General features: G+C 47.8%; 1 protein-coding gene and 3 non-coding genes across 5 annotated transcripts; all 4 read left to right on the top strand.

Moving 5' to 3' along the window:
* The first annotated feature begins 11,641 nt into the window (after positions 1 to 11,641).
* Positions 11,642 to 20,931, top strand: NCL (nucleolin). 2 transcript variants are annotated; one of them, XM_037152191.2, is made up of 14 exons: positions 11,642 to 11,830; positions 12,815 to 12,931; positions 14,137 to 14,629; positions 15,010 to 15,195; positions 15,304 to 15,390; positions 15,584 to 15,725; positions 16,334 to 16,458; positions 17,236 to 17,359; positions 17,720 to 17,877; positions 18,597 to 18,720; positions 18,940 to 19,073; positions 19,625 to 19,751; positions 20,111 to 20,334; positions 20,457 to 20,931. In XM_037152191.2, the coding sequence occupies exons 1-14, from the start codon at positions 11,813 to 11,815 to the stop codon at positions 20,531 to 20,533; spliced, it is 2,136 nt and encodes a 711-aa protein (XP_037008086.2). In that variant the 5' UTR covers positions 11,642 to 11,812; the 3' UTR covers positions 20,534 to 20,931. The 2 variants fall into 2 exon arrangements, with proteins under 2 accessions (XP_037008086.2, XP_037008087.2); XM_037152192.2 differs by having other exon boundaries at positions 11,643 to 11,830; positions 15,010 to 15,192.
* LOC119054338 (small nucleolar RNA SNORD82) lies at positions 15,434 to 15,503 on the top strand. The gene has a single exon (XR_005083500.1). It is a non-coding gene; the product is annotated as a small nucleolar RNA SNORD82 (small nucleolar RNA).
* Positions 19,217 to 19,296, top strand: LOC119054339 (small nucleolar RNA SNORD20). The gene has a single exon (XR_005083501.1). It is a non-coding gene; the product is annotated as a small nucleolar RNA SNORD20 (small nucleolar RNA).
* LOC119054337 (small nucleolar RNA SNORA75) lies at positions 19,791 to 19,925 on the top strand. Its single transcript, XR_005083499.2, has one exon. It is a non-coding gene; the product is annotated as a small nucleolar RNA SNORA75 (small nucleolar RNA).
* Positions 20,932 to 21,154: the final 223 nt, after the last annotated feature.

Genomic DNA, 21,154 nt, shown 5'->3' with positions numbered 1-21,154 from the left:
GTCTCTGGAGTCAGGGTGGGTCACACCTTCAGTTCCCCGAACAACAGCTTTTACGGGCATTGATTACTAGGCTTATTAGCTGTTACCTAAACTGAAATTTTCCAACTCTTGGGTCCCCCATTAAAGGGGTTAAGAAGTACAGTACAGATTGGCAGTTACAAAGCAGTCATGGGGCTGCAAAGTACCGCATAGGAAACATAGTAATATTGCAATAACTACGCCTGGTACCAGGTGGGTACTGGAAATATCGGAGGACCGCTTTGTACGGTGCGTGATTGTCTAACGCTGTGTTCTCCCCAGGTCCTCTGTGGACATGGCAACTTGTCCTTTCCTGATTTACACTCAAGACCTCCGTTGGCTCGCCCCCGCCCCGCCCCCCCAGCTCCCATTCCCCCCTCAGCTCCCCTCCTCCGTGGCCACCCCGGGGCAGTCCTCCTCCTCTTCCAAGCGGCTCTTGCTGAGGCCGCTGTGCCCTGTCTGGACTGGGCCTTGTGTGCACACCCCCAATGCCTTTGGAGGTTCCTGGGCGGCAGCATCTCTCCCTCTGAAACCCTGCAGAGTCGTGACCCACCCCGGAGCGCTGCCCCTGTGGGATGGGCAGGAAGCACAGCTGAAGGTGGGCCTCGGAGCCGCGTGCCTGCCCTGTCCTCTGGCCTGTCCTGTGGGCTCTCCAGATGGACCGACTGCCCGCGTCCAGCCAGCCTCCGTTTACCTGCCAAGTGAGGATTTCCTGCCCACTCCCAAGTCTCGGCCTGACCCCTGACCAGAGCCCTGAACCAGCAGGCTGCCAGCCACACCCCAAGCTACATACAGGACGCCCATCCTCCCCTGCAGGGCCCCCTGCTCTCCAGGCTTCCCTGCAGACGGTGAGCTGTTGGAGACAAGCATGACCGGGACCCCCGGAAGCTGGGCAGAGGCACAGCAAAGGGAAGAAGGGGCCAGCATATTTGTGGGAAAGAGCAGTGAGGGGGTTCCCTGAGGCCACCTGCACCGCAATTTTGGGGCTGAGTGCAAAGTGAAAATACAGGGCTCCTGTACAATTATTATGGTTTCAAGATGGTGCCAGCAAAGCATTAAACCAGTCCCAGGGCCCTTCTGGGTGTGAGTCGCATGCCCACGAAGCCAGCCTACCGGCACTTGGAGTCTGGGTTCCCAGGGAAGCTCTGCCGCGGTGGGATCCCCCTGCAGAGACCCAGCAGCCTTCACCCAGCTCGGGCGCCCCAGCTGCGGCAAAGCCACGAATCACCTCTGCGCTGCCACCTGCTGGCCACCCTGGGCCACTGCCCCTCTCCAGAAAGAAGGACCCTAGGTGGGTAAGCAGGAAAATGGTCTAGTGACTGCCAGGGAAAACAGCACCCCTTCCCAATAGGGACCGCGGCATTATGCAGGAGGTCACAGAGCACCTCAGAGATGAGGGCGGCATTCACCTGTCACACTCGAGCCTGTCTGTCCTTTATAATCCTATAAGGTAGAGAAGGTGCCCCATAGGGATGAGGAAATGAAATTGAGTTGGTATTTCCTGGCTCCTGTGGTTGCCTCCCATGACTCTTCTCTCTCTCATCTCACCACTTCCCACCCGGGGCCTGGGTTGGGGTGGTGGCCCAGCCCCACACTTAGCAGCATAATCCTATTACCTGGTTTCAGGGTGGGCCCATGACCTAGGGGCAGTGGAGGGGACTCTTAGCTGGGGCAGCTGGGAAGGACTTTTCTAGCTCACTCCTGACTCTGAGATGTGTGGCCAGGAGGTTTATTGCCTGAACTGCACTGAGAGGCACATTGCCACAAGGATGAAAGCTGCTCTGAGCACCAAGCTTACCTTTGAGCTGCTGGATCAAGCCAGCCCTGAAGGGTGAGTCAGGCTGCCCAGCACTTTGCTCTGCTGGGAGCCAGTGAATCCCCTTGAGCATGTGACTACCTGTGAGCAGCTGCTTGCAAAGAAAAGTGTCACATGCAAAAGTCTTCCAAACCTCTGTCTGCCTCTCTAGCCCCCTCTGCTGTAGATCTGCTGTTTTGACCCTGATCCCAAGTCTTCAAGCCCCTCCTCCCCCTTGAGTCCTCAACAGGGCACCAGCGCTCTTTCTCCAGGGCCTTTGTACAAGCGGTGGTGCCTGCCCAGAGCACTCTCCCTTCCCCCACACGGACCCTTATTGTCTCAGCCTAAACGGCATCTCAACAAGGCTCTTTTTAACTCCAGTTCACTCCACAAACATCTGCTGAGCACCTGCTCTGCCAGCCAGCAGGCTAGGCCAGCACCCCTCGGGGATCCCTGGAGGCGCTAGTGATTTCAGGGGGCGGTGGGAATGAAATGGCCACACTCAGGTCCTCAGGTGAAGAGGCCTGGGCCTGAAAGTGAGCTCCTGGCTGGGTGGATCTGGAGATTTCAAAGAAAGCCACGAGGCTGGAGAGCAGAGGCAGGGAGTGGGAAATAGGTATTAGCGTCAGGGTGTTAATGGGAGAACCCAACGCATGTAAAGAATTACAGATCGTCTGTTAGCATGTAGTCAGGGTTATTAGTTATCCATTCCCATGGAAGAGAACTTGCCTAGCTAGGCAAGGTGGGGGGTGTGGGCAGAGCTGGGGTGTGGTGAAAGGCGAGGTTCAGGGCAAAGCAGGCTGAAGGCCAGGATGGGAAGCCCCTGGTGGGGGTGGGGAAGACAGCCCGAAGAGCAAGTCCTTTGTTCTGAGGACTTATATAATTGGCGGGGTGGAGTTGGTTGAAGAAGTTACATGTCAATGGACCAGTGAAGGTGGTGTCACCTTTCTTTGGCAGGGGTGGGGGGTGGGGGGGACGTGACTACCCAAAGTTAGGTATGTACAGAGGTCTGTTAGCCCAAACCCTGATCTTGCTCCAGACTCCACTTGTTCATCTTGTTGTAAAACAGGCATGTGACAAGAGGCAGTTAATAAAGTTGGGGCACTTCCCAAAGTTGTTTATGGGCTCCTTCTGTAAGCATCGGGGACTCCCTCCTAAAACAGATAGTGGCCAGAGGTAGGCGATGCACCAGACTTGTTCTATGGGCTCTTTCTTTGGGCTCTGTGGACCCTCCCGCATTCCAGGCCTTGGGATGAAAGTACAGTTTCAAGGCTTGCTTTCCCAGACAGTGGAACAATGCACAGAATTTCAAGAACTCCCTCCTCTCATGCTAACATGGTGTTTCCTGTGATGTTGGGACACCTGGCAATATGATCGGACCAGTCCCAGGACTCCTGAGTCAGTGGGTGAGACGTGTCTCCCTCCTCCTCCCTGCCTCGGTTTGCTGTTCATTCTACTCAAGTGGTAAGAGGTGTTTCCTGGCAACTGGGATGCTGGATGCTGGCCAGTAACAGCAGCGCAGTCTCAGTTCTTCCTCCCCTGTCTCCTGCCTCAAGGGGTGTGGCCATGGTGAGGAGGGTTGGGATTCTGGATCTATCGGGAAGGCAGTCCATCAGCCTCCATGTTTCCCAAGCTACTCCTGACTCAGCTTCCACTGCAAGTCTGCAAATAATAGTCACGGTTCAGTGAGAGTTGTATTTCTCCTCGAAGTTCATATACTTTCATACAGAATTTGTTGTTGTAGTATCATCATTCACCTACCCTAATAGTCACCCTTTTAAAGTGTCGACGTTAAGAAACATATAAACCTGTAAAAAACTTTTATGAGTGTGAGTCAAACAGAGGACATACTCTGGGGAGCAAGACCTCAAAGACTCCAGAGAATAACATGCCAGTGCCTCTCCCGTAGACACATTTTCTTTGCCTTTCTTTCTCCTGAGTTCCAAGAGCCCCCCCCTCCCCCCTTTTTCGGCCTCTATAACTTGTTTCCTCTACGGCTGTGACTTTCGAAATAAGCTTTTGCTTGTATTTCAGTTCCTTGGCTCTGAGTTCTTTCACAGCTGACTCAAGAATGGGGGTTGCTGAACTGAAGTCTAACACCTGGTGCCACTGGTCACTAATAGTACCATGCACTTTTCATTCATGATGTCAGTCAGTTTTCAGAATGACCTCATGAGTTTGGAGTAAGAAGAAAAAAAAAGAAATTAAGGAGGGAAAGTAAGGAATATTACACAGAGGTGGGAAAAGCAAGGCAGCAATTGGATTACAGGGTAGTTAATTACATAATAATCATATGCTCTCTCGAGGGTGGTTATTTTCAAAGGTGTGTTAACCTAGGTGCACAGAAACAAGGAGAGGGGTTGCTTAGGGCGAAGACAAGTCTTTCACTAAAAAGTGATGTGCCTGGGGTGCCTGTCCACTGGGACCTGCCCAGTTAGCAATTTATGATCAGATCACCCTGTGAGGTTCCTTTCCACAGAACCCCTTTTTCATTCACAAAAGTGTGCAGTCCCATGGTGGGTTTTTATTATTTTATTTTGTATATTCACAAAGTTGCGTGACCATCACAGCTATCTAATTCTAAAACATTTTCATGACTTTATGGAGAAAGTCATGAAACACTTTCAGCAGTCACTCCCCACTGCTGCCCTCCCCGCCCCCCAGGTTCCTGGACACCAGTAATCTCCATTCTGTCTCTAAAGATTTGCTAATAAGTGGAATCATAAAGTATCTGGGATTTTGTATCTGGCTTTTTTCACTGTTTTCAAGGTTGGCCCATGTTATAGCATGTAGCTTGATCCATGTTGTAGTAAGTACCAGTACTTTCCTTTTTGTGGCTGAATAACAGTCCATTGTACAAATAGACCACCCTTTGTTCATCTGTATATCGGATGGCAGACATTTAAGTTGCTTCGCTTTTTGTCAGTTGTGAGTAACGCTATTGTGAGCATTCACGTGCAGGTGTTTATAGGGACATTCGTTTCATTTCTACTGGCTGTGTCCCTGGGGTAGATTGGCTGTACTGCATGGTGACTCTGGGTTTAACCATCTAAGGAACTGCCGGACTATTTCCGAAGCAGCTGCACCGTCTTCCCTTCCCAGCAGCACTGCACAGGTTCTGACTTCTCCACATTCCCTCCATCATGTATCACACTACCTGACTTTTTTTTATCATATCTGTCCTCCTGGGTGTGAAGGTGTATCTCATTGTGGTTTTGATTTAGATTTTCTTGATGATTAGTAACACTGAGGATGTTTTCACGTGCTTATGTGCTATGTGTTCTATCTTCTTTGGAAAATGTTGATTGAAATCCTTGCCCATTTTTAAAAAGATTTTACTTATTTATTTTTAGAGGGGAGGGGAGGGAGGAAGAGAGGGAGAAAAAAATCAGTGTGAGAGATGTCGATTGGTTGTCTCTTGCACACCCCCAGCTGGGGACCTGGCCCATAACCCAGACATGCGCCCTGACTGGGAATCAAACCAGCAGCCTTTCATTTTGCAGGCTGGCACTCAGTCCATTGAGCCACACCAGCCAGGACTCCTTGCCCATTTTCTTAATTGGCTGTTTTGTTTTTGAATTTTTTATGTATTCTGTATATTAACCTTTTATCACATTTGTGATTAGCAAATATTTTCTCCCACATGGGTTATCTTTTCACTTCCTTTTCTTCTTTTTTTTTTAAAAAGATTTTATTTATTTTCAGAGAGGGGAAGGGAGGGAGAAAGAGAGGAAGAGAAACGCCAGTGTGTGGTCGCCTCTCGCACACCCCCTGCTGGGGACCTGGTGGGCAAGCCAGGCCTGTGCCCTGACTGGGAATCGAACTGACCACCCCCTCTGTTTCCATGGAGCCACACCAGCCAGGGTGCTTTCCACTGTCTTAATAGAGTCCTTTACAACATGGAAGTTTTAATTTTGCTGAAGTCCAGTGTATCTAATTTTTTTCTTTAGTTGCTTATGCTTTTGGTGGTGTATCTAGGAGGGATTGCCTACCCACAAATCAGAAAGATTTATGCCTATGTTCCCAGTCAGGACACACGCCTGGGTTTCGGGCCAGGTCCCCAGCAGGGGGTGCACAAGAGGCAACCACACATTGATGTTTCTCTCCCTCTCTTTCTCCTTTCCTTCCCTCTGTCTAAAAATAAATAAATAAAATATTTTTAAAAAAAGAATCAACTATGAATGCCTAAATAAGTGGAACAATAAATCTCTCTCTCCCCCAACTCCTACCTCTCTCTTTAACATCAATAAATTTTAAAAAGCCCTGGCTGGTGTGGGTCATTTGGTTGAGTGTCATCCCACAATTGTGGGTTCGATTCCCGGTCAGGGCACCTGATTGGGTTGTGGGTTTGGTTCTCCTGTCTGGGCCCGTATGAAAGGCAACTAATCAGTGTTTCTCTCTCACACCACTGTTTCTCTCTCTCTCTTTCTCCCTTCCCCTCTCTCTAAACACTCTCTTCCTTCTCTCACGAAAAGCAATGAAAGCCCTGGTTGGTGTGGCTCAGTGGGTTAAACACTGGCCTGCAAACTGAAAGGTTGCTGGTTTGATTCCCAGTTCAGGCACATGCCTGGGCTGCGGGCCACAGGTTGGGGTCACAGGTTGGGGACCTGTGAGAGGCAACCTATGAATGTTCCTCTCCCTCTTTCTGTCTCCCCTCCCCTCTCTCTAAAAATAAATAAAATGTTAAAAAATAAAAATGAAAGCAATGAAAAAATGTACTTGAGGGGGCATAACAAACAGTTGACGTGGCATAGTGTGGTGGATTAAGATGCGGGAGCAAGACTAGCATCAGGGAGGCAGATTCAGAATTGCTGCACTGATTCAGGCAGGAGATGATGAAGGCTGGACTTAGACGCAGTGGGAAGTGGACCGATTCCAAAGACACCTGAAGGCCAGGCCCTGGGAAGCGTCCGCGGTGGGGGTTGAGGAGGAGGGTTGGGTCTAAGACAGCATCCAGCCCTTGGTTTGGAGGGCTGGTTGCTGTATCTCCTTTACTGAGGTGTGAAAGTTGGCAGTGCAGGGTGGAGGAAGAAGCTGAGGTCAGTTTGTGACACTCTAAATTTGAAGGTTTGTAGGACCCTGATTTGGGCATCACCGGGGGTAGTTCTCCACTGGGAGGTGGAGCCTCGGCCGGCCTCAGCAGAGAGGGAGCTCCAGGCAGAGGGCAGGAGGTGGGGGTGTGTACAGTAGGGAGTGAGGCCTCAGAGCCATGGAGGTTATCCAGGGAGAGAACTTACGGGGAGGAGAAAGGCAGAAAGTAGGGGAAGAGAATGGAGGCAGGGGAGATGGTCCAGAGAAGAGCCACAGAGCGGTGCAGAAAGAGAAGGTCCAAAAGTATGCTTTGCACCAGCAACCAAGAGGGTGTTGTGGGTCCTGGGAGGGACTGGCAGCAACTTTTCTCCAGTCTTCCCAGAAGCTTGCTCTGGTGAAGGACAGTAGAAGGCGAGGAGGGTGTGGCTGAGATCTATGGGTGGGCCTGGTGGGGAGGGTGGGGGTCCCCAGTGAAAGGATATTGGTTTTTATATTACTTTGAAAGATTTCATTCATTTTTGTTTAAGACAAAGGGGAAGGAAGGGAAAAAAGATGGAGAGAAACATCAATGTGTGGTTGCCTCTGATGTACCCCACCCCCCACACTGGGGACCCAACCTGGCCAGCAACCCAGGCATGGCATGTGCCCCAACCAGGGATTGAACTGGCGACCCTTTGGTTTTCAGGCCAGTGCTCAATCCACTGAGCCACACCAGCCAGGACAGAATATGGGTTAGAAAAATTTTTTTAATTTATTGATTAGAGAGAGAGAGAAACATTGATTTGTTGGTCCACTTACTCATGCACTCACTGGTTGCTTCTTGTATGTGCTCTGACTGGCAATCAAACCCACAACCTTGGGTGTCAGGATGATGCTCTAACTGAGCCACATGACCAGGGTGAAAGGCTATTGTTTCAGAGAAAGACTCCAGCTTCTCTTGGGCCTAGAAGGGGGGCAGGGGGAGAGGGAAGCTAAGGACCAAGGCTGAATGCAAATCCAAAAGTGGGAATGCCCTGGGGAGGTCTGTATTTCCCTGTGAAGTGGAAAATGGGTAACTCTGTTGAGAGGGAGGGGGTGGGGAGAGGTGAGGAGCCGTGCAGGGAAGACAGGGAATCAAGGCTGGGGAGATGGAAACCAGAGGCCAGATCCAATGCAGAGCTCCTGGAAAACTTTTTGAGCGGCTGTCGAGCAGGACAATTGGAATCCCGGACCCATGTTATTACAAGATTTCTCTCCAGAGAGGCCCAGCATCCTGGAGGCAGAAGGGAAAGCTGACCATGGGCCTAGACTAGGAGATGCAGCAGGGGAGTCAGCTACGGAGAGCCCCTGGGCCCACGAGCAGCCCTCCAGCAGGCTCAGGGGGCCGGCCACTGGCTCAGTGGGGGACCTGAGGGCCGACCCCTGAGCTGGCGGGGAGCTTCTCGGGCTGCCTACAGGAGGCAAAGGCCAGGTCCTCTGACTCTGGCCCCTGAGCCCTGGCTGCCTTGTGCATCGAAATGCTGGGTAAAGGACAAGCAAGGCCAGCAAGGGAGGAAGAGCTTAGGACTCCCCTTTAGCAAAGGCCTCAGGGAACCCAAAAAAACAGAAGCCAGCCTGGCATGGACTCTGCCTATGTCCACAGCCTCACAGCAGAAACCCTGGGCCTCTGGCCTCAGGCAGGCTTGGAGCACTGGAGTGGAGGCTGTGAATTCCTCTGGAGGCCAGGTGTGGTGCCCTCTGACCCTGGGCTTTGGGCAGCTAACCTGGAAGGGTCCCTCCATTGTGGCTCAACCTTCAGTGGAGGAACCTACTGGCAACCTCAGTCTGAAGGTGGCAGCAGCGTGTGGCTTGTGCTTTAGGTCCCATTTGGCATCTCAGCAATTCTGTTAACCTTGGAATCAATTCCCTGCTTGAACTCCCTCCATTTTAAAGACCTGATGTGATTTTCCTTCTCTGGTTGGAGCCCAACCAACACACTGGGCACTGGACGGTCTGGGTCTGGGGACTGGTGTGAACCCTTCTAAGGACCTGCAGACCTCCTCCAGTGGCTGTTGGGCCCCTCGCTGGCATGAGGCCCACTGTAGCCCCACTGGGTTTCTGGGTCTAGAATGTCCGTGATGCCCAGAGTGCAGACAGGTGCACTTGGTAATGAGGGCTGGTCCGACCATGGCAATGGGCCGAGCCAGCAGAAGAGGTGGCCAGTGGGGGCCAGCAGCTGCTCAAGTAACTGAGGCTCTGGGCTGCTGTCAGAAGCTGAGCAAACTCATCAGTGTGGAAATCCAGGGAAACGAACTACAGTGAAGCCTCTCCTGCACCCAGTCCCTCCTCTGTCAGAACTGCCACCAAAAATCCCAACCAAAGGTGGCACTTGGGAGGGCACTGATCAAGATGTGAAAGGCAATCCTGGCTGGTGTGGCTCAGTGGACCCAATGCCAGCCTGCGAACCAAAGAGTCACCGGTTCGATTCCCAGTCAGGGCACATGCCTGGGTTGTGGGCCAGGTCCCCAGTAGGATGCGCATGAGAGGCAACCACACATTGATGTTTCTCTCATTCTCACTCCCTTCCGCTCTAAAACAAATAAATATTTTTTTTAATATTTGTTTTCCTCCATAACTTAAAAAAAAGATTTTATTTATTTATTTTTAGAGAGAGGGAAAGGGAAGCAGAAAGAGAGGAAGAGAAATATCAATGTGTGGTTGCCTCTCACACCCCCTACTGGGGACCTGGCCTGAAATACAGGCACGTGCCCTGACTGGGAATCTAACCAGTGACCCTCCGGATCTCAGGCCGGAGTTCAATCCACTGAGCCACACCAGTGAAGGTGAAAAATAGATGAATTTATAAAGAACAGGAATATCACTTGAAACTTAGTAGGTCTTATATAAATGTTAGATACTCCTATTTTTCTATACCAGACTGACCCAAAGCAAGGCATTTGAACACTAAGCTGTACTGCTGTTCTCCACTGCTTCTTTTACAGATATACATCATTCATTAACTTAACAAATACTTTTTACCATGGCTGCAGAAATACAGCAGAGAACAAAGCCTGTGTTTTCATGGTTGGGAAGGACTACACCGACAATGAACAGCCAAGAAACACAGCAGGTATTGATAAGTACCTGTAGAAAACAATTAGGGTGATGTGACAGGGGTCTGGGTGGTGCTTTTCATTGGAGGGTATGGGAAGGCCTCTTAAAGAGGTTATATAAACTGAGCTCTGAGTGACAAGGAACCAGCCATGCCAGTATTTCTAAGTTCATCTCAATCACTTGATCGTGCCCACTGCTCATCTCTCCAGCCCCTTCCCATGAGTGCATTAGGCTTGCTCTGTGCCAAACTGTTTGGAAACACCAGGATCTTATTCCACCGTGCCTTACCTCATGCTGTTCTTTTTGTGCCGTTACCCACTGCCCCCTTTACCCCCATCGCAGAGTTCAAAACGTGACCTCAGATCTTCGGGAAGCAGGCTGCAGACCATGGTCCCAAGCTCCTCCCTGGTGAAAGCGCCCCAGGGGGTAACTATGGGTTTCCCATATGTTCAATCCCTGGAGTGTTCTGATAAGGGTTGCAAAATAATCTGGTTGCTCACAAGAATGCCCATGGGCCTTTGTTAAAATACAAAATCTGAGCCCTAACCCAGACCTCTCTAATTAGAATCTCCAGAGGTGAGTCTGAACCTCAGTTCCGTTGGGGAAACACGTCATAGCTGAAAGTATCTTGGTTTTGTAGGAACAATTAGGTACCAGAGGCCCAGATTATATCCTAGGTAGGCTGTAAACTGAAGGAAGTGCTCTGGGTTAGGCTCAGCACCAATTTAACGTACCTCCAGTTACCTATAGGAACAACTGGCAAAAGCACAGAAAAGAATCTTCCGTGCCTCTGCCATCAAGGGAACCTTTCCCTTGGCTCTTTTGAACTACCCCTGGACCATCTGGTAACACTGACTTCTAGGCCACCAAGTAACAGAAAACTTGTGAGTGGTCCAAGGCACAGACAGGTCAGTGGTCTGCCTGACCAAGTTCCTCTCCCCACCCAAGTTATAACACGCTGGGACTGCCAGGAAGTTCTCTCTTCAAGCCTGTTTCCCAATGGAAGAAATACCTAGTACCTAAGGTTACTTGAGATTAAATATACTTGTATATTGTCCACAGTAAACCTCACAATACGCAATTGCCTTTGTTTTTGTTTATGTATTTAGCCTTTGTGAACAGCCTCAGTTGCCCAGTCCGGATAACTACAGGCACGTGGTCCGGGAGGGAATCACCTGCAGACGCGATTTTCTGGCACTAGTTCGTCGGCGGGCCAGACGAAGCTGGGCCTTGGACTCCTACGCAGTGAACCCGTGGTTTCGGCCCATCACCAGGGATATGGGGGCTAATTCGTTTCTCCACGGCCACCGGAGGCTGAGCGTGGAGCGCAGGATGGGGACGTCGAGAAGGTCCACCAGAGTCGACAGGATCCGGACACAGGAGGAAACAGGAGTCCGCGAGAACCCACAGTAACCGAGATCGGCCACACGCGGCGCCAAAAAAATACCCGCTCCACGGCGCAGGCTCCGCGAGCTGCGGGGAAGCACTTCAGTGACTGCACGCCCACCGCCCAATCAACTTCGCGCTTGCACAAAGCGAACCCTCCCCTGTAAGGCGCGGAAACCGAATCCCCTCCCACTCCTCTTGAGGCCTCGGTCCGCCCACTCCCATCGGGCCCTGCCCCGCGTCGTTCTTGGGAGAGGTTCGCGATTGGCTGGTGGAATGAGCGCGCGCTCTGGTTGGCTGAAGTGGAGTCACGAGGGCACAGTCGTCGTCTTTCCAGAGGCGATTACTGGGCAGGCTCAGTCTTTCGCCTCAGTCTCGAGCTCTAGCTGGCAGTGCAACGTACGCGCTCCGGATCCTCAGTACCAGCGGCCGCCATCGACGTCGTTAGGTTCCGTTGGGCTCAACTGCGCCACTTACACGCCACACACTCGGCCGACATAAGCCGCCATCATGGTGAAGCTCGCAAAGGTAAGGCCTTTCTCGCGTAAGCATGGACGTTGAGGCCTGTTCTCCGAGCAGCGCGCGCGGCGCCGCGAGGAGGAGGCCCCGCACGCCATCCCGGGCGCGTTCGAGGGCGCCATGCTGCGGGAAGTCTCGCGTGACGAACGCGGAGGTCTCGCGTGTTTTGGCTAAGGTGAAGAGCTTCGGCAGGTGTCGTGGGTGGTATATTCCTCGGTGAAAGACTTGGACTGAGCGTGGGGAGGGGGCGCTGGGCTTCGGGGTGGACGGATGAGGCCAAACTCCTGCGACGGGCCGGAGCGGGGCCCCGCCTCCCGACGCACGTGTCTGGGCGCGCGGCTCGCCACGTGGGCCGTGCCGGGTGAGTCGCGGCGTCTCCATAGGGGACCGTGCTTTGAGGCGGGAAGCGGCGGGGTTTCTTCAGATGAGGCCTGCGCCCTGTGGGATCTTGGGCACGAGGTGGGTTCCAGAAAGAAGTCCTGCCGCGTGCTCTGCGTGCCGGGTTGCCCGCACGTGGCGGCCTGTGAGGTACCCCACGTGGCCCCAGTGGGTCTGGAAGGGGCGGGGTTTCCCTGGGAAAGGAAAGCTGCATGAAAAGACCAAAGGTAGGTAGTTAGCTTAAGAGATCTATAATTTTTTCTCTAAGTTGCCCTAATTTAAATTCAGAAGAGTGGTGGTATAAGGTAGAAGGGTTGTGGGTTGTTGGCCATTATAATGGTCCAACTGTAGGCTCCGGAGCATTAAGAAATGGTATCTGGTAAAAGAATGGGTTCTAGAAGTAGTTTTTATAATGGGTGCGCTTAATGAAGGCAGCAGGAAGAGGAAGATGCTAACCCTTGAAGTTATCTTTTTTAAGGTAGGCTTATGTTTTTTATTTAACTGTATGAAAAGTGGCTTCTAAGAAAGAGATGACTGCAAGTCCTGAACATCACTGTTATGAAGAATGATGTCCTGAAGTGTGGGAGGTGTAATGTGTTCATAACTCTGTTTTAGGCTGGTAAAAATCAGGGTGACCCCAAGAAAATGGCTCCTCCTCCGAAGCAGGTGGAAGAAGATAGTGAAGATGAAGAAATGTCAGAAGATGAAGATGATGAAAGCAGTGAAGAAGAGGTAATGATGAACAGTTTTATGCAGAATGGAGGGTAAAAACAGGTGGTATTGGAGGTCTGAAAATAATGGGCAAAAATGAGATTGTATCCATTCACACATGTCCTGTTGTAAGTTGAATGGTTCCCAAGGTCTTCCTTGACCTGTCTGAATATCATGAGGGTGAGTGTTGGAGCTCGAGAGAAAATATCATCATGTGACCTTGGCAGGGCTTAGCGTGATGATATAGTAAATCATTTTCCAGTTTCAACATCAGCCCCCTATGCTGGATGAGGATGGGGCAGTATTGAGTGTGGCATTCAAGTCCGAGGTTAGCCTGACTAGATTTCGTTTTCTAGCCTCCAAGCAGGTCTCTGTTCTCTGTATGAGTTCTGTAATACTAATCACTGTTACTTCTTTACAGTGAGGATTGCTACCTCCCTTTGTGCCAGTGTTGGCTCCGTTTGGTGTACTCCTGGCTACTGTTGCTTTACTCTAAAGAAAACCAAAAGTTTTATTTCAGCACATTACCTGATAAAACTAGTGGCCAACAAAAAGTAGCTTTCAGTGTGACTTAAGCATAGATAAGTAACATGTGTATCAAACTAACTTCTCATTCTCTAATTTGTATTAATTTTGCAAGAATTGAGCTTATATTATACTCATTTTATTTCTGGCCCTAAAACTGACCTTTCAGTGAACTTTATATCACCTTCCATAGATAACACTTAGAGATTTCTAAGTGCAGGGCTTTTAGTTACAGAAATCAAATACTAATCCTAAAAACAACATGTAAAGTTGGTGCTGTTAATCATTTTCAGAAGAGAAAAACGTTTCAGGCTTAAAACACCTTGCCTAGTGCCACAGAGAAGCGGATGATATCCGGATGGTCTGTTTTCAGAGTCCGTTTAGGGTGTGCTGCTTCAGAGCTGAAGTGGTTAGAGTGTGGGGTACGGAAAATCACAGATCTGGGCCCAGAGATACTTGGTGTGTGAAGGGTTTATCCGTTATGCTTGGGTGTTTTCCCTGGGAATGAAGACTGTTAACTCCTCAGGTATACAGAAGGGCATGTAGCGTGACCCCACCGTTAACGTGCTAGCATGTATCCAATTGGTCTCCAACCAGAGGCAGCACCAAAATTTAGTGCTTATTTATGTGGGACCAAGGCCTTTTTTGAGTTTGCAGATAAGACTCCTGTTTTTTTTGTTGTTTGTTTGTTTGTTCTTCAGGTTATCATTCCTCAGAAAAGCAAGAAGGCTACCACAACTCCAGGAAAGAAAGTGATTGTTTCCCCAGCAAAAAAGGTTGCGGTTGCCACACCAGCCAAGAAAGCCGTTGTCACCCCGGGCAAAAAGGCAGCAGCTACGCCGGCTCTTGGCAAAAAGGCAGCAGTTACACCAGCCAAAGCAGTGGCCACACCTGGCAAGAAGGGAGGCACACCAGGTAAAGCATTGGTGGCAGCCCCTGGTAAGAAGGGAGCAGCCACTCCAGCCAAGGGAGCAAAGAACGGCAAAAATGCCAAGAAGGAAGATAGTGATGAGGAGGAAGATGAAGACAGTGAAGATGATGATGAGGAGGATGAGGATGAAGATGAGGATGAATTTGAGCCAGAAGTGAGGAAAGCTGCTGCGGTCACTGCTGCCTCCGATGATGAGGATGATGATGAAGATGAGGATGAAGATGACGAGGAGGATGAAGATGAGGATGAAGATGAAGAAGATGGTAAGGAGTTCTGTTGGTAATTCTTGAGCTCTTGTTTGTAAGATACATTAGGGGTGAGGTTGGGGAGTGTGCTATATGCAAACGTACTCATTCTGTGACACCAGGGGGTTAGATAAAAGCCTTCCAGGGATTCTCTGGGCTGGTCCTGCACTAGAGTGATTTATACCCATGGAGAATTGCCTGCCCTTGAGAAAATGCTAAATGTATCATATTCTGTGAATGTTTTTCAAAATACAGGAGTTTGCTTCCAAGTAACCTGTTGATTGTTGCCATAATTATAAGCACAGTATTACTTTTTTTCTTTTCAGTTTATTTAGAATTATCTCTAATTACTGATTGGAGATAATTTTGAGTTTTTAACTAGGTAGGTTCTCTTTCAGACTCTGAAGAAGAACCTATGGAGGTTGTACCAACCAAAGGCAAGAAAACTGCAAAAGCTATTCCTGCAAAGGCCAAGTGCACACCTCAGGATGAAGAAGAAGATGATGAAGATGAAGACGAGGATGAAGATGATGAAGAGGATGAGGAGGAGGATGAGGAAGAGGAGGATGATGAAGAGGAAGGTGGTAATCAAGTTTGATTCTAAATTACATTAGTATGATTTTGTTTAAAGGAGTTATTTCAACATGTGTGGCTACATGTGGATGACACAGATTGTTTGAAATCTTGTCTAGAGCCTGTCAAAGAAGCACCTGGAAAACGAAAGAAGGAAATGGCCAAACAGAAAGCTGCTCCTGAAGCCAAGAAGCAGAAAGTGGAAGGTAACTGGGCAGAATTGCCGAGGGAGGGGGGGTGGCGCCCAATAGCACAAGTGATGAACAACAAAGGGACTTAATACTGAAACCTGATGTTACGTTGCAATGTGCTGATGTGCTGTGTATACAGACTTGTACCGGAAATGAAGTTCATATCCTATTTTATGTTAGATTAATTTGAGGGGGTTTTTTTGTACAGCCACAGAACCAACTACAGCTTTCAATCTCTTTATTGGAAACCTGAACTTCAGCAAATCTGCTTCTGAATTAAAAACGGGTATCAGTGACGTTTTTGCTAAAAACGATCTTGCTGTTGTGGATGTCAGAATTGGTATGTCTCGGTAAGTATGGGAGAACAGAACCATAGCATTTCTGTACATTCTTCCTGGTCTGCTGATGCTTTCTTTCCTCCCTTTTTAGAACCTTAGTCCTCTACTCTGAGGCATGAATATGTCCTCAGAGTTTAGACATTAATGAATTGTCATTTAGGTTATCAAATTGTGAAGCCCCAAATTGAAATTTCTGTAATGTCCCTTAACTTTTGATATAGCACAAAATGATGTTTAATAAGCTATGAGCTTTTAAAGCTTTTATTATCTAAAATTTTCAGATACCAACCAGCCATGATAGTGAATGCTTTTAACCAGACCAGATTCTCTTAATCTAGATGCTTGAACGTGTTCTTTTGTTAGCTGTTAGGAGCAGTGTAGCTAATGAAGACAGCCTCAAAGGTGAACTTGCATCAGGTCTGGGACTTAGAGTGTGCTCTGCATCCTTAGCTCCTTAGCTTTCAGAGCCTGGCTTTATTTTGTTAATAAAGTGGCTGCCTTTATATTAAATCTTTGTCTGCACTAGCACATTAGTATGGCTGCTTGTTTAGAAGATGTTAGTGTTTGTTTTTGTTTTTTTCAAACCTGTGATTATGTGTCTCTGCCTTGACTCCGTAAAGGAAGTTTGGCTATGTGGATTTTGAATCTGCTGAAGACCTAGAAAAAGCCTTGGAACTCACTGGTTTAAAAGTCTTTGGTAATGAAATTAAACTAGAAAAACCAAAGGGAAAAGACAGTAAAAAAGGTATGTATTATTTCAGGTAAAATTTTTAATTTATTGATTTCAGAGAGGGGTAATTAACCAACCCACTTACGTGTTGATTGGTTAATTCTCGTATGTGCCCTGACCTGCAACTTTGGTGTATTGGGATGATGCTCTAACCAACTGAGCTGCCTGGCCAGGACTTGCTTTAGGTAATTGTGATACTGATAGGTAATTTACTAATAGGTAACTTGTTAATGGAAATGTTTCTAGTCTTAATCGGCCAGGTTAAGTAGTTGAACCTTTTTCCTTTGGTTTCCTCATAGTGTTGAGGGTTAAATGAGTGAGAATATTAAATGTTTACAGCAGTGTTTGGCACTGATTGCTGGTGTTACAAATTACCAACTCAGGCAAGCAAGAATGGACTTATAAAAAAAAATAGGTTGGATATACAGCCATACCTTTGAGGTATTGTGGATTTGGTTTCACACCAAATTAACACAGAGAGGCCTTTCCTCCCTGGAACCAGATCAGGCCCTTCACTGTTATTTTTGTGTCCTTCATATACTTTGTCATGTTTCATGTGTTTGATTATTTAAATTTAAAAATACTGAGCACCTACCAGGTTGTTGTAAATGTCCAGCACATGGTTTGATGTACATTGCGACAGCAGCCTTGCCACTGCTGTATGTCCGTACTGCCAGAACGTCTTGTACATTGTCAAGTCTCAAATTATGTCTTAAACAGAACTTTTCTGTTGCTCAGTGTCTCGCAAAGGAGGTTTTTTAACCCATCTGTCTCGTTTTGTTTTTTATCTAGATCGAGATGCGAGAACACTTTTGGCTAAAAATCTGCCTTATAAAGTTACTCAGGATGAATTAAAAGAAGTGTTTGAAGATGCCATGGAGATTAGATTAGTCAGCAAGGATGGAAAGAGTAAAGGGTATGTTTCATGTCTACTGGATTGTTGAGTTTTATTAAAGTTAATGCATTCCTATTTTATAAAGGAAACATTGATCTAACTTTTCCTAGGTGTATGATTTTGGGCAAGTTAATCTATAACAGGCTTCAATTTCTTACCTGCACGTTGAGGATAATGCACTTAATTCAGAGTGACTTTAAAAGATGGGTTAATGTGTGTAAGGTACTGGGAAATGTGCACAGTGCATAGTGAGTGATATGATATTTGTTGTGCTTAACTAAAGCAGGGTCATGTTGCTCAGATGAAAGCATTTGTATTAAATAATAAGGTTCGAAAAATGAAGTGAAATCTTAGGGTTTTTAATGCATCCCCCTATTGCAGGATTGCTTATATTGAATTTAAGACAGAAGCTGATGCAGAGAAAACCTTGGAAGAAAAGCAGGGAACAGAAATAGATGGGCGATCCATTTCCCTGTACTACACCGGAGAGAAAGGTCAAAGTCAAGACTATAGAGGTGGAAAGAATAGTACTTGGAGTGGTAAGAATGTATACATTTCCTACAGGGTTCCAGAATTGATGGAGAGAAATCCTTTGCATGTTTGAACTTTAAATATAAAGTCGACTGATTAATTTTAATATAGATGTAGATTAAGCAAGTTATACCTGTTAGTAGTAGTTCCGTGTCTGTTAGATTTTGCATTAGAACATAGATAGCTCTGACTTCCTTGTGTATGTATATTTTAGACTTTAAATGACTTACATTACGTACACTTTAAAATTAGAAGATTGTTCTAGGAACATACAGATCAGTAGTCAGCTTACACATCTGAACAACAGGAGTAGAAGGAAGCAGAACATGAGTGCATAATAGGTACTTGGTGTGTTGAGATACTCAGTGTGGGATTCCATCTACATCATGATTAGCATGTTTAGAAAACAGTATGTTAATGCTCCTAGGCACATAAAATCCTTTTTTTTTTAAGATTTTATTTATTTTTCAAAGGGAGGGGAAGGGGTGGAGAGAAACATCAGCTGGCTGCCTCTCGCACGTCCCCAATCATTGACCTGACCTATAGCATAGGTACATCCTGACTGAGAGTCACACGAGTGACCCCTTGGTTCACAGGCTGACACTCAGTCCACTGAGCCACAACCGCCAGGGCAAAGCAGCACAAATTCTTAACAAGATAAACAACTGTGACTGAAGCTCTGAACCACTGTTTTCATGGTCTTAATGTGGCATCTCTTTATTGGTAGGTGAATCAAAAACTCTGGTTTTAAGCAACCTCTCCTACAGTGCAACAGAAGAAACTCTTCAGGAAGTATTTGAGAAGGCAACCTCCATCAAAGTGGCCCAGAACCAAAATGGCAAATCTAAAGGGTAAAATAACTCATACCTCTGTGTTGTTCTGGTCTGGATGAGTGTCTTGGCGTAGGTAAAACCATGTTTTCCTGGCTTTTGGAAGTGGGATTACTTTAGACAAGTCTGTATAAAATAAAGGACATGGGCTTGAGGGAAGAGGCTCAATGGCATTAGATGTGATTTCAGAGGAGCCACTAGCTTGGTAATTTATTTTAAATATTGGCTGTTCATTCTCAGGTATGCATTTATAGAATTTGCTTCATTTGAAGATGCTAAAGAGGCTTTAAATTCCTGTAATAAGAGAGAAATTGAGGGCAGAGCCATCAGGCTGGAGTTGCAAGGACCCAGGGGATCACCTAACGCAAGAAGCCGTAAGTTACCATTAACAGGGCCTCGTGGTTGGGGGTGGCTCTCCTCTGGGCCATGCTGTCACTTTTCGGTCAGATCTAGAGGTGAACACTTGTCTACCTGTGTTCCGTGCCTGTGGTTTCTGTTGCTGCTGAGTAAATGACACTGGATATGATGACTGATTGTCTGAGAAATAATTGATGAAATGCCAAGAAAATTCCTCTAGATAGTCAAGTTCTGATCCAGCCACGTCGACTCTGAGCAGCAGGTGTGCACATGGTTTACTGCCTCCCTGCTTCGGGTCTGCTGTCTCTCTCGTTTGGGTTGGTTCTGCTTCCCGTGAACAATCTGAGATAGTAGTTCAGCTGCTTTGGTGATAGGGCAGTTGATTTAATCCCTTGGCTTTAATTATTAGTTTGCTAAGATTACCTTTTTCTCATAGAGATTCTTCAAGCTTCTGCTAAGACAAGCATTCTTGGCCAGTCATTATTCTAAACATGTAAGTCTGGGGTGTTGTTATGAATTAGGATTTTAAATAAACGTGTTTTGTTCCCCCCCCCCCCCCCCCCCCCAGAGCCGTCCAAAACTCTGTTTGTCAAAGGCTTGTCTGAGGAGACTACAGAAGAGACATTAAAGGAGTCATTCGATGGCTCTGTCCGGGCCAGGATAGTCACAGACAGGGAGACTGGATCTTCCAAAGGGTAAGCTGCAGGCAGTGTCGAGTGGAATCCTATCCGTGTATCTTCTCATTGAGCTCCTTGCTGTCGATCTGTGGCAGTTTATGGATTCGCACGAGAAGAAGAGACAGTTCACAGAGCTAGCATTGTTTTGCCTCCAGTCTTCAGAGGTCTATTCTGCTATTCTGTGAGACATTCTGGTACTCAGGCTGTCGGTAAAACCAGTGTCAGCTTGCTAGAGAGAGCTATTCTGGTCATTTGGGTCTTTTCTCAATTGAGTAAGGCTACTTTCTGGGGGATCACTGGCCACTACATGAGGTTAACTTTGGTGCATATCCTATATCTCTTTGTTTTATAATGGGTAAATTCACTTGGCATTTTAGGTTTGGTTTTGTAGACTTCAACAGTGAGGAAGATGCCAAAGCAGCCAAGGAGGCCATGGAAGATGGCGAAATTGATGGAAACAAAGTCACTTTGGACTGGGCTAAGCCTAAGGGTGAAGGTGGCTTCGGGGGTCGCGGTGGAGGCAGAGGTGGCTTTGGAGGCCGAGGTGGTGGCAGAGGAGGCCGAGGAGGATTCGGTGGCAGAGGCCGGGGAGGTTTTGGAGGTAAGGATCACAGAGGGCTGCCTCTGTGCAGTGATAACTATCAGTCGTCACCAGTCACTGGGGAGGGGAGAGTTCCTAGCAGCTTGGCCTCTGTTCCTTAATGACATCTTCCCTTCCTACAGGTAGAGGAGGCTTCCGGGGAGGCAGAGGAGGCGGCGGCGACCACAAGCCACAAGGAAAGAAGACGAAGTTTGAATAGTTTCTTCTATTCCTGTTTTTCCCTCTTCCGTTTGAAAGAAAGGACTCTGGGGTTTTTACTCTGTTACCTGATCAATGACAGAGCCTTCTGAGGACATTCCAAGACAGTATACAGTCCTGTGGTCTACTTGGAAATCCGTATAGATAACATTTCAAGGGAGATACCTGTTGGTTTTGACTGGATATTCATATAAACTTTTTAAAGAGATGAGTGATAGAGCTAATAACCCTTATCTGTTTTGAATTTATATTGTTTCTTCCCATGTACAAAACCATTTTTTCCTACAAATAGTTTTTTTTTGTGTGTGTTGGGGGGTATAAAGGAAAGCAGAACGTTTTATCATGATTTTGCTTCAGCAAATTTGGGACAAATTAAAAGTCCTAAACTCTGGTGCCAGACTTGTACTTCCTAGAGTGTTTTTCCCGGAATATCGCTGAAGGCGGAGCATGGCAGACGCAGCTCTGCCACTCAGGTCCACCCTGCCCCTGACAGAAGTGCTTGGTGCTTGGGTTTCAAGTACCCCAACCACAAGTTCTGGTGGAATGGAGGTCTGTGTGGCTTCTGCTCAGCCAGCTGGGGGGGGGGGGGGGTGCGCTCAGGAAATAGGCCTTAGGTAAAGTA

The sequence above is a fragment of the Artibeus jamaicensis genome, unplaced genomic scaffold (genome assembly GCF_021234435.1).
Source record: "Artibeus jamaicensis isolate MK-2021 breed Jamaican fruit bat unplaced genomic scaffold, CSHL_Jam_final contig_944, whole genome shotgun sequence".
Lineage (NCBI taxonomy): Eukaryota > Metazoa > Chordata > Mammalia > Chiroptera > Phyllostomidae > Artibeus > Artibeus jamaicensis.
Note: the sequence above shows the minus strand (reverse complement) of the source record. Positions and strands in the feature narration are given on the sequence as shown.

What these genes read in the sequence shown, in the direction of transcription:
- NCL (XM_037152191.2), top strand. An exon ending in GTCAGAATTGGTATGTCTCG is followed by an intron (nt 15,726 to 16,333) that starts GTAAGTATGGGA and finishes GACTCCGTAAAG; the next exon opens with GAAGTTTGGCTATGTGGATT. An exon ending in CAAAATGGCAAATCTAAAGG is followed by an intron (nt 18,721 to 18,939) that starts GTAAAATAACTC and finishes GTTCATTCTCAG; the next exon opens with GTATGCATTTATAGAATTTG.